Below are 12,454 nucleotides of genomic sequence, written 5' to 3'. Positions count from 1 at the left end.
TTATAATATAAATATAAACTGTGAGAACGACCCTTAAGGAATCTAGTTAATGATCCCCTAAGGTAAGTTCTTATGCTATATTGGTAACGGTTGCTACATCCTCTGGAAAAATGTATATAAAGATATATATATATACAATGTATATACATATATGTATATAAATATATGTATACATAAGTATATGTATATATATAATTTATATATATATATATAATTTATATATATATATATATATATAAATATACGTATACATATATATATATACATATATGTATATATAAATATACAAGGGGTGTATGAAGTTTTGAGCCTTGAAGTCTCGTTTGTCGACTTTCATACACCCCTCGTATACATGCATATGAAGAGACACAGAGAGAGTTATTTGCATCATAATCTGATTCTTTCAGTCAATAAATAGCGTGTTCAGTAAATTTTTCAAAATTAAATATATATCACACAAATAGCTGGTAAATAATACCCAACAATATGCAAGTCATATACTCTGCCCATCTTGTTTATGATTCATCAATTTTATTTGGCATTATTATGACACCCATGATTTTGAAATTATTTCAAGTCATATAAACCACTTGAAATATTTTAGCAAATTTAATGACTTCTGTGGTGTAAATTATTTACCATACCTGATGTGACACCCTTCCTCGATGCCCTAAGCACACGCTTAAATGTTAATCTAGCACTGACTGTGATCATTACATCTTTAAAGTATATCCCCACCCCACTTTTAAGATAAGCCTGATTTGAAAGAGATTTGGCTGCTATTTCAAGGACAAGCATGCCTACTAATGGTCAGTTGACTTCCATCAACATTGAAGTCAGAAAATATCTATTTTCATATTGGTATTTGCAATGTTTGTACATCAAAAATTCATGACTTACTCACCACTCAGCTTACCCTAGTAAAGTCCCCCTTCATAAAATATTTACAGCTCATAATCTCTACAGAAGTTAAATAGCTAAAATAAATCTATATATAGTAGTGAGACTTAATTAGACTTTCAATTTTGCAATTCTCTTTATGAAAGTCTCAGACCTAAAACTGTCAATGTTAATTTATATATTAACAGTTGTTATAGGGTTAAAGGAGAAAGCATTTTACAGTCTACCTGTAGCCAGGATGGGTGAAGTTAAGTAACACAAATGTTACTGCAGAGCTTGAACTAATAATACTGGTTAACAAAAATATATTATACTCCTTATGAATGCAAACCAACTTTTACAGACTAATTTTTCATGCTGATTTCAAAATTTTATTCCATTTTTATGCAGCACATATCAGTTTTTCTATAGATACATGCGAATATTTACATATTTGTATATATGAAATCATTAACGTAATAAATAAGGACATTATTTTTAGAAAGTAAAGGAGTGAGTTAAATCATCACTATCATTCTACAAAGAGTGAATACACAAAAACTGGGTCAGATAAAATTAGAACAACAGAGAAACATTGTGATTTGAATGTCCAGCAATGTTCCTGATCTGGTTGATCATGAAGTGCCCAGCAGTAGTCATTCCAGAAGCCATGGTACCGTTTCTCCATAGCACTATTGTCCCGGTGAAATCCTCATGTTCTTCAGACACTGCTCCAAAGTTATCTGCGAAGAAATCCAACTTGCTATTTCACCAGAAACAATAAAGGAGAAACCCAATTTCACTGAAAGGCCAAGTTCCAACATGGCCTCAGCCAGAGACTAAGGTAATTGAAAAGATATACTTGGTAATGATACGATAATTTTTTTTATTTTGTCACAGCACATTTGAGTGACACGCTGTTAACAACAGTATGAAATGAAGTTGAAATGCAACTATAGAATGAAACTGAAGCGATAAATTCTTTAACACAATGAATAATTATATACATGATAATTATCTTACGTAGAGTGCAATTAAAATCTATACACCCCGAGTACAATTCCTATTGAGGCCAGCTTCACCCATCATCCTTCCAAGGTTGTTTAAATAAATACTAGTCACATATTGTGGTGGTTAACAATGTCAATTGCAAACCCTTCTGTAAGTTATATTTTGTGTATTTCAAAATACTTAGTGGTATTTCTGGCTCTTTACATCCTTTAGTTCAAATTTGCCTTCCATGGTTGATTACATCAACTTCTCTCCTTTCCAGGTCGATAAAATAAAGTACCAGTCAAATATTTCAGCCAGTTTAATTGACAAGCCCTCTACCCTAAAACTGCTGACCTTGTGTCAAATTTTGAAACAATTAAAACAAGCAGTTTCCCGATTATCGATTCATGGGAGCCAGCCATTTAACTAATGGACATTTCTTTTAAATCCAAAACAAATCCTGGTAAAATAACTGATTAGTCCTCCTTTAACAAGGTAATAAGGGTATAAAGTAATTAGTCTTCCTCATTAGATTGTGTAGTTGAACAGTACCAAATTCAAAACCATGAAACTCAATCAACTTACAAGCGTAGAGCATGACAAGTATGCCATGTCTCATCCCATCAGTAGTCACAGCACGAGTTTAGAAAGGCCAGTTCATCCCCTTGAGTCACCTCAAATGATGAAGTTCTAAAGAACTGTCAATGAATATAGACCCTCAAAAAAAAAAAAAAAAAAAAAAAAAAAAAAAAAAGGCTTACAAAGATAAGTTCTGTGGTTGATTTTTTTCAACTAAAAGGCAGTGCTCCAGCATAGCCACAATCAAATGACTAAAACATAAAAATAAAAACACCAGAATGACAAATGTCTTACACTTGGAACAAGCAATTTGAGAAATGAATTGATTTATCGTGTACATTTCATAGGAAACCCAATTTAAATAGTCCGAGCTATTAACCTTTCCATCTGCACAGGAAAGTGATTTTGGTAGCATATTTGTCATGATTTTGTTTTTGTACGAATGGTCATAACTAAACATCTAAATCTCAGTTATTTTGCAGCTTTTCAGCAACCAAAGATTTCTCTTTACCTAACTAGATACTTATAAAATAAATTTTCAGTTATGTAACAGAATCAAAAACAAAGTAAATTTGTATATACTAGCAGAGGGATTACAGAACCCATCCCCAGCACACTTACCTAAATTTTCAATACACAAACTCACTTCAAACATGGATGCCTTTTATTTAACCGAAATCAAAGATAACTTTTTTCCTAAGTGACTTTATAAAAACTTGACTGCGTTGAAACAAGCAGCTGAAACCCTATTTGTCACCATAAACTTTTAAGATACATCTGATGACTAGCACTTTGATAGATTTTAAATAACTTATTTCCCCAGCATCTAATAGAAAAAAAGCACAGAACTATCCAACAGCCAATAAACGTTACAATACGTGGGTGCAAAAGTTGAACTTTAAATTTTAAGGAAATAAAACCAGCACAAGCAGAGATTATTAAATAAATCTTTATTAAAATCATTCAGATAAAAGGTTCTACAAGAGGCTAATAGCCTCATGTGGACTCCCTGACTGGATATCTGGCAGAAATCTTGGGATCATCTGCTGCACCTATTACTTAGCTTGACCTAAGCTTACACCTTTCTGAAAATAAAAGAATAGTTCCTCAGCAATGTAGTAAATTTATGAAATAAGGCAGGAAAATATAAAAGCAAAAGTTTCCACAGAAAAAAAAAGTTAACTTACAAATTTGCAGTACTTTCTCGGAGTCTCCAAATTGCACCTTCAGAGAATATCAAAGCCATCAAGGAAGCCAATCCTCTTGGTCACCAAGACTGCATCTTGCTACAAAACCAACTCCTGGAGCAAATAAGAAATACTAAGCATTAGATGCAGTTAGTAAAGAAACAATGCAGTTCTTCCGAGACAATACTCCAGAAGGAAGACAAAATTCAAGTTTTTAATCACAACTGCTAAATTTGGTTTCTTTTTGGAGAACCAAATCGTTTTAGTATTGGTGTGTATGTATGCATATACATATATATATATACATACATACATACATACATATATATATATATATATATATATAGATAAAAAAAAAAAAGTTATCCAAATGAGTTTGTTGCTGACAAACTGCTTCCTTCATCAAATGGAAGTACAATCTGTTGAGCATGATCAAAATATATTTTTGGTTGTATTATAAACGTATGCAAATGTTATGCTTACATGATGTTAAATGATTGACTAGTTTTTTTTGGTTTTTTTTAATCTTCCCAAAAAAATAAGCTATGAACTATCGAAAATTTCGACAGATCTACAAGTTGACAGTCGAACATTGATAAGACAAAAATACAAAGTGAAATGATCGACGTAAGGGACAAGCTAGAAAAGTTAATCCTACCTACTGAGCAGTAAGCTCAGTTGTATTCCCAATGGCTGTTCTCATTGCTCTCACCTATCAATCACCATTTCCCTGATGCAGTTCACATAGATTGAAACTAGTTTCAAGTTGATAGTGTCAACCTTTACTTGATCTTCCTCATAGTCACCTAGCTTCCATGCTGTTCAGTAGTAGTAGTAGTAGTAGTAGTAGTAGTAGGATAGGTAGAGGTAGTAGTGACAACTAGCATCGCATATGCCTCGTATAAACTGCTAAGGGCTAATCCTGAAATCTTAAGACCAGCTAAATTAGCAAGTTCTAGTTCAAAGAGCTGAAAATAAAGCAGGTTTAATACATTTAAAGTCATTTAAGACACTGAACTGTTTGTTAAATAATAGTTATATAACACTAAGTCTTGTGTAGATGTTTATATTAAACCATTGCTCAAGTTTCTAAAATGCTTTAAACTGACATTAAATCGTACATTTATGTTAGTACTACCAATTTCTTTTTATATTTTAGTCTTATAGTGGAGGCCTAATGCCTTTAGAATATACAATATATCAGATAAAGAATAAGTCATCCATACATTACCATTAATTAGGTTAAGTTGAACCACCCAAGACTTATATTACAGACAAATTCACACCTAATTAGTATATAGTCACTTACCTCAATTCCCCAGACATACTTAGAGTAGCGAAAGGCACTAAATGTACTGCTGACAACTGCAAATAAGCTCATCTTATCTATCAAACAATACTTATGCCATATTGACCTGAAAAGTAGACTGGTACTGGGTGAAATGACAACAGTAGTAGTAGTGTTGGTAATGGTTGTAGTAGTAGTAATAGTATAAACAAGATGACTGACTGCCGACTGACTTACCTACCTACAAGGGTGGCTTACACTAAGATGCAGCAACCGGGAAGAAAGCAAAATTAAAATTCCCCCAGCACACCCACCTGGCATGCAAACAGTACAAAACTCATCCCTTTCAGCCCCGACCTTACCACACATGAAATTGGGGCGGGGTATGGGATCAGGAAGAAAGAACGGTAATTTTCATGGGTATGGTCAGTGGTCAGCTGAGAATGTGAAAACTAGGGATGGATCGAAAATTAAAACAGACGGTGACAGGGCCATGTGTAAAAAAAAAAAAAAAAAAAAAAACCATTACAGAAGCTCATGCAGAAAGTGGAAGCAAGAAAGTCTAAATCGAGTTAATTCTAGAAATACTTACCTAACACGAAACTAAACATGACACTAAGTTACTTAAAACAGTAAATCTGCTTGAGGCTAGGTGTATAACTACATCATAGTTCACGTGGTGACCAGCAGGTCAAAGTTCTGCTGTGATTGTTGATTACAAATACAGAAGGTTGACCAGCAACTAATTTAGCGAAAAGTTTAGCATTATGAAGATATATACAATTTCACTCATACATATAATTATACACACATACTATACATATATAAGACACAGAATTAGCGACATGCCGACCAAGCAAGATACTAGACATTAACAAAACACGTCAACTGTATATGGTGGGTGAGTCTAGTGAAAAGGTCGGAGGTGGGGGAAAAGAAAAGTGGGAGTTTAGACGAGGTGGTTGGGGTTAAGCAAAGTGAAGGTAAGTGGATGAGTGAAATTTAATAACCAAGTGGCGGCAACTGAAATACTGTTGAGGCTCTTAAACTATCTTGACTAACATGGAAAAAGACCGAACAGGAAATGATAATACTATAAAAAAAAACTAACCGACAATTTGTCTAGACAAAATGATGAAATCTAGTTCAAGTTTGTAAATTTCTTTATTTACAAGATACATCTCAACCAGCAAGTTTGCTGGGAGTAGCCGAAGATAAATGGCTGCTGCAACAGTATTTCATTGGAGTGGCCCTCACTTTCTACACTTATAGTAGCTTCTAGTAGTAATTTTCCTGGAGAATCAACTATAAGACAGTGGCTGGATCAGGTCATAAAAGAATAGATAAAATAGACAATTAAAACATAAGTTGGCTGGCTCATTACCTTTTCTTTAGTAATTAATTTAGAAATAGTAAATAAGATGTAAACTGGGGCGAGACTGACCATCACCAAAGCACTGCCTTTTGTTTAAAGTCCAAGTTACTCACCACTGGCTACTCCTTGACCCCTTTTTAAAAAATACATTTGAAAAAAATTGATTGTAGACTGAACTCTAAAAGTAAATTATTAAATAAGGTGTTTATTAGAGACTTCAATACATGTACTGTGGCCTGTATAAGGTTATTTCATGATATGAAGTGATAAGGGAGGAAAGAAAATGAAGTTACATAAGATGGGAAAGAAAAAAGTACATATGTCCATAAAGGAGAAAGCACTAGGTCTCTGATTTTATTTAGCATTATGGTGGTGATATATATATATATATATACCCCAAGTTGTTAGTTTCTGTAGCAGAAATAAGAAAAAAACAACAAGCTGTCATCACCTTGCCTTATGTCGACCATTTTAGAGAGAAACTTGTATCAGGTGGAACAAAGGACTAAACCAGCACCTCCCATTTCCATAAGAGACAATAGATTTCAGTCAAGTTTCCTAAGATCTCCATTCATTACAATATGTATAATACTAAGTTATTTACCATTTATTTTTTTAAGTTTGTTTTTTAAACATAAATATCAAATTCCTGCACTTGTGATTTACCTAGATTTAGGTGGATAAATTTAAAAAAAAAAGGTAAAAAGACTGACGTTGTCAGGACTGAGAAAGCGATGCGAACAAATAAATGAGTGAACATGAAATATATCTAGAATAGTTAACCTACATTAATTATACCTAGATATATTCAATGTGTGTATGTTGTGAAGGAGAGACGATCAGACAAAGAATAATTTAAATAGGTGTTTTATGAATAAAAATAGTCTAAAATAAAGTTTCAATGACAAAATGGCTTCTAATTGGATTGAAAACTTAGGCTGTGATGAGGAGGAAGTAACATAAATATTGGTATTACTGGTCTGGATAGCTGAATAGTAGTAATATAGTAGCTGAATCAACTAATCCTTCCTTAGTTTCTGGTAATAATGCCGAGATGCAACATAGATGAGCAGTTTTAAACATGTTTTGCTGTGATTAGATATGAGATACATAGATGATAGTAATCAAATGTTTTCTTTTTTGTTTTGTTCTTTTTTTGGCAGGTACGATTATTCTAAAAGATAAATAATAAAATTATATATATAATGGCATCAAAAGAATGTACTGAGAAGTGTTTTATATCATCAGACAGGGATATTACCTGGCCGTAGGAGTCCCGATGTGTTGCAGCTTTGTGTTACAGATGTAGGTGGATGAAGGAGATGGCGTGGCTGCTGTTGGATGTTGCTATTGATGATGGAAGATGTGGAATTTGATTTTCTCTTTATTTTCCCTCTGGTGGGAGAGGTTTTAAGTATGTGATATTGCTGGTGATGAAGGTTGTGTTCGTTCAGAAAAGCCAAATTACCGCCGATAGTTGCTACCACTCATACCGCCACTACCGTAGCCACTACCATAGGGGCCGCTTCCTCTGTTGAAGCCACCACCACCACCACGAGTGGGCCCGCCGCCGTTCCCGTAACTGTAACCAGTTCCGAAGTTGTTGTAGCCATCATTGAAGTCACCACCGCCGTAGCGGCCGCCGCCACCACCCATGCTACCGTAGCCTCCGCCTCCATAGCCACCCTGATTACCTCCGCCATAACCTTGTGGACCATTACCGCCGTAGCCCTGCGGTCCTCCAGCGTTGCCTTGATAGCCCATGTTACAATGGTATCCATAATTGTCGTTGTAACCGCTGCCGTTGGCACCACCGAAGCCTCCGCGTCCTCCACCACGGATACCACCACCACCTCTTCCTCCACGGCCGCCGCCGCCGCCGCCCATGCCCATTCCACCTTCACGATCCTTCGACACAGCTTTCTTCACTTCAACCATTTTCCCGTTGAGTGAGATGCGACGTTTAAGGACAACCTTGTCTACGGAGTCGAAGTCCTCGTAGGTGACAAAACAGAATCCTCTTTGTTTGCCGGTTGCTTTATCTTTAATCATTTCCAGTTTTTCGATTTTGCCGAAACCACCGAAAGTATCCCGAATATCGTCTTCAGAAGTTTCCTCCTTCAATCCGCCGACGAACATTTTCTTCACTGAGGTTTGGGTTTCGTCCGATTCATTACGAGGCATGGCTCTTTTTGTATCCAAATCACGATTATCAATTTTGTGAGGTCGGTTCTTCTGCGCCTCATCTAACATTTCGGCGGTTTTGTAAGTAATGAAACCGAATCCACGAGATCTTTTCGTGCTTGGGTTTTTCATGACGACGCAGTCGACGATTTCGCCCCATTGTTCGAAGTGCTGTTTAATAACCTCTTCCGTCGTGTCGTAGTTAAGACCGCCAATAAACAATTTGCGGAATTTTTCTGCTTGAGGATCATCACTATTCTCCTCTCTGTAGTTATAAAATCTTTCAGGCATTTTAAACGAGTTAGTTTAGCTTATTTCTTCAGCTGGTGTGTAGTAATGCAAGCGACCACTGTCAAAGAACAGCTAATAAGACACTCAAAATGGAGATCTGCGTTAGGATAATCGGCTTAAGTAGGCCAGCCTCGTTTTCAACTAACCAATCATGCTCACTCTTTTCAAACCCTTTGTTTTCCTCAAACCAGTGCAAGAAATAATTTCGATAAAAATTTTTAAGATAAGAACTAAATCCATAAATATATTATTTATGTTATTCAAGGAAAAAATTTTAGAAGCAATTTATAATGGAAGAATATGTGAAAATTAATTACCTTAAAATTAGATACCGCGTCTTATACCCGGCTCCGTTGTGTTTTATTTTTTTTTAATTTGGGGAGGGAAGGTTTATTCAAATAGTATATACTTATATGCGAAATTAAGGCCTAATAATGTAAAGATATTCATTTCTAATTATTTACTTAAACTACTTTCAAAAATAAGTAAAAATACTCCAATAAGATACTTCCTAAGTAGCTGAGTATGTGTGTATATATATATATATAGTGTGTGTGTATACATTTGTGTATGTATATATGTATGTTTATGAATGATTATGTGTGTATGTACATATGTATAAGTATATATGTGTGTATACATATATTTGTGACCTGTCCGTGTTTTCTTTGTAACGTCTATCTGAATGTTTTGTCCCTTTCTTGATGTTTTGCGTTCTTGTCCCATCTGTATTATATATATATATATATATATATATATATATATACACACAATATATACATGTGTGTATATATATAATTGGGCAATAACTATATATGGTTTTATATGTGTGTGTGTATATAAATATATATTACGTACACAGTAAAAGTGTTTAAATTTTTAGTGTAGATTTTTATTCCGTCTCTTTTACGACTTCTTCATTTGTCGTTTATAAATCATACTTCTCTCAATTGATAAAGTCAATAAAGGTGACGAGATTTTCGCGGCAGCCATATTTAAACTTCGTAACATGCCATGACTTGGAACAGAAATGAAAAATCAAGCAATATAACGATAGTAGTACAAGAAAGCATCTTTATTTCTCCTTTAATTTTACGTTTCGGATTAGATTTATACATTTAACGGCACAATAAAGAATTATATAGAAAATATAAAATTTAAAAAAAAAAAAGAATTTCTTTCAGTTGAATTTTCGAACTTGGAAATTATCAGTGAAGAAGTCGGGTATTAGTAATCTTATTTTACATTTTACCCGAAAAAACTTCACTGTATTGTATATACATATATATTTCGAAGAGGAAGAGAATTAAGAATGTAGTGGAATCTAATATATCTTCTAAGAGATATTTGGAAACATACTAAATTGCTTTAGTATCTTGTGCAAAAGATTTTATGCACGCATCCTTATATATATATATATATATATATATATATATATATATATTATTATTATTATTATCATCATTACATTATATATTATATTATATATATATATTATATTATAATTTTTTAAAAAATTGTTGACTCATAACTTCCAGAAAAATGGATACTTTTGGGGTGATACACATCTGTAGTTATGCCTATATATGTACATCTTATACTGTATATATATATTGCATATATATACGCATAAATACGAATGTGTATATATATATATATATATATATATACATACACACACAATTATATCACATATACATCTGTATGTATGTATGCGTGTGTATATATATATATATATATATATATATATACACACATCTAAATAAAACATTACTTTCGAAATGATTAAGATTCGTGTTCAGTACTCGGATTAACACGTGCATTAAAAAAGAAGGAAGTCAGGATTTGGACAGAAACTATTTATTTACCGTTTTCGACGCCACTACAGATTCATCATGAATAATTTCTTGTAGAGAAATCATACCTTTTTTTTTTCTTCATATGCGATTTGGTGCTGAAAAGCTCCTGGCTTTGGGTAAAAGAAAATACGGTAGGATCAGTTAATTATGATTTTATTCAACATAATCTCTCAGATTCACACACTTATTACAGCGGTCCTTCAGTTTTTCTAAGACCTGTAAAAGAACTTGGAACGTTGGGCCTTTTGCGGCACCCTTAAAGCCAGGAAGTTTTCAGCACACCCTCGTATATACGTCAGTAAATTGAAAAAATACGGAGTTGAATTTGTTTTAACTCCCGATTTCTTTTAACTCACTCTCATTCAAACGTAAGGATTATCTCTAAGAAAGCATTCACGATGAATACATGAAAGCGCTAAATAGTTTGTATCCAATCCTGACTACCCTGCTTTTCTTAATATATAAAATGTGTAGCCCATTTGAAAAGATCTATACGGATACATACACATACGCAATCTGTGCATATATGTATGTGCAAGAGTGCATGCAGAGTATAATCACAAAGAGTATACTAATGGCTATTTGTATGTGTGTGTGTGTATATATATATATATATATATATATATATATAAAAGAGACCGATAGAATAAGTACTAGGCTTACAAAGAATAAGTCCTGGGGTCGATTTGCTAGACTACAGGCTGTGCTCCAGCATGGCCGCAGTCAAATGACTGAAACGTACAAGAATGTTGGGGTCGATTTGCTCGACTAAAAGCGGTGCTCCAGCTGAAACAAAAAGAATCAGACCCCAATATTCTCTTATTTGTTTCAGTCATTTGACAGCGGCCATGCAGGAGCGCCACCTTTGTTCGAGCAAATCGACTCCAGGACTTATTCTGTCAGTCTTTTGTCGAACAGCTAGATTACTGGGACGTAAACACACCAGCATCGGTTGTCAAGCGATGTTGTGAGGGGGGGGGGGGGGGCAAACACAGACACAAACATATATATATATATATGACGGGTTCTTTTCAATTCCGTCTAATAAATCAGTCACTCACAAGGCTTTGGTCAGCCGGAGGCTACAGTAGAAGACACTTACCCAAGGTGCCACGAAATGGGACTGAACTCGGAACCATGTGGTTGGGAAGCAAGCTATTTTATTTCATTAGATTGGCCATTAAGGCCTTACAACGAGGGGTCAAACAAGGACAGACAAACGTAAAGTAGCTGCGGGCTGGACACGGACATTAATGAGATGAGGATGATAACAAAAGGTGAATAAAAATGAGAGAGGCACCGACGCCCGCCGATCGATAACCCCTCGAAAACATTGTTCAATACAAATCCAATAAAAGTCAAAAATTCAATGGCAGTTCAATAAAGTTCAATGAAAGTTCCTTTTAAAGATCTAATCTTCCTCATCCGGGCCTCCAAGCAATTGTCCCGTCGCCATCAGGAGATCTCGCAGTGGCACGCCCAAAAGAAAGTAAATAAAATCCTCTTTTTGACAGGTCTTTTCGACCTCCATGACTTCACTATGATTTAAGACCTCCGCAGCCACCTGCTGAAGCCAACGTGGATGGTCTATACATTCCCAGTCGTAACGCTCACGGTCAAATAGATCATCCAGACACTTTTCAACGGGCCCTCCCTTAAGGTAACAGAAGATATACTCTGTTTCCTCATCATCGGAAGGGGCCGCAACCTGCTCTGTCGGTGACACAAATCCCACTGACAGAGCCTCCCGATCTGGTGGCACACTTCCCAACGGAGGGGCAACGGGTTCGGTCGGTGGCACGTCCGCCGACCGTCTCCC

At 35.0% G+C, this 12,454-nt stretch overlaps 1 protein-coding gene across 3 annotated transcripts; it reads right to left on the bottom strand.

The window, feature by feature from the left end:
- Positions 1 to 3,384: 3,384 nt before the first annotated feature.
- Positions 3,385 to 8,877, bottom strand: LOC106871774 (heterogeneous nuclear ribonucleoprotein A1-like 3). 3 transcript variants are annotated; one of them, XM_089338254.1, is made up of 4 exons: positions 7,563 to 8,877; positions 4,297 to 6,434; positions 3,639 to 3,752; positions 3,385 to 3,536 (listed from the first exon to the last, which is right to left on the bottom strand). In XM_089338254.1, the coding sequence occupies exon 1, from the start codon at positions 8,774 to 8,776 to the stop codon at positions 7,766 to 7,768; it is 1,011 nt and encodes a 336-aa protein (XP_089194380.1). In that variant the 5' UTR covers positions 8,777 to 8,877; the 3' UTR covers positions 3,385 to 3,536; positions 3,639 to 3,752; positions 4,297 to 6,434; positions 7,563 to 7,765. The 3 variants fall into 3 exon arrangements, with proteins under 3 accessions (XP_089194380.1, XP_014773900.1, XP_089194379.1); XM_014918414.3 differs by lacking the exon at positions 4,297 to 6,434; XM_089338253.1 differs by lacking the exons at positions 3,385 to 3,536; positions 3,639 to 3,752; positions 4,297 to 6,434 and adding an exon at positions 6,487 to 7,475.
- Positions 8,878 to 12,454: the final 3,577 nt, after the last annotated feature.

Source organism: Octopus bimaculoides, chromosome 20 (assembly GCF_046866305.1).
Source record: "Octopus bimaculoides isolate indiv1 chromosome 20, ASM4686630v1, whole genome shotgun sequence".
Lineage (NCBI taxonomy): Eukaryota > Metazoa > Mollusca > Cephalopoda > Octopoda > Octopodidae > Octopus > Octopus bimaculoides.
This window is presented reverse-complemented; position numbering and strand designations above follow the sequence as displayed.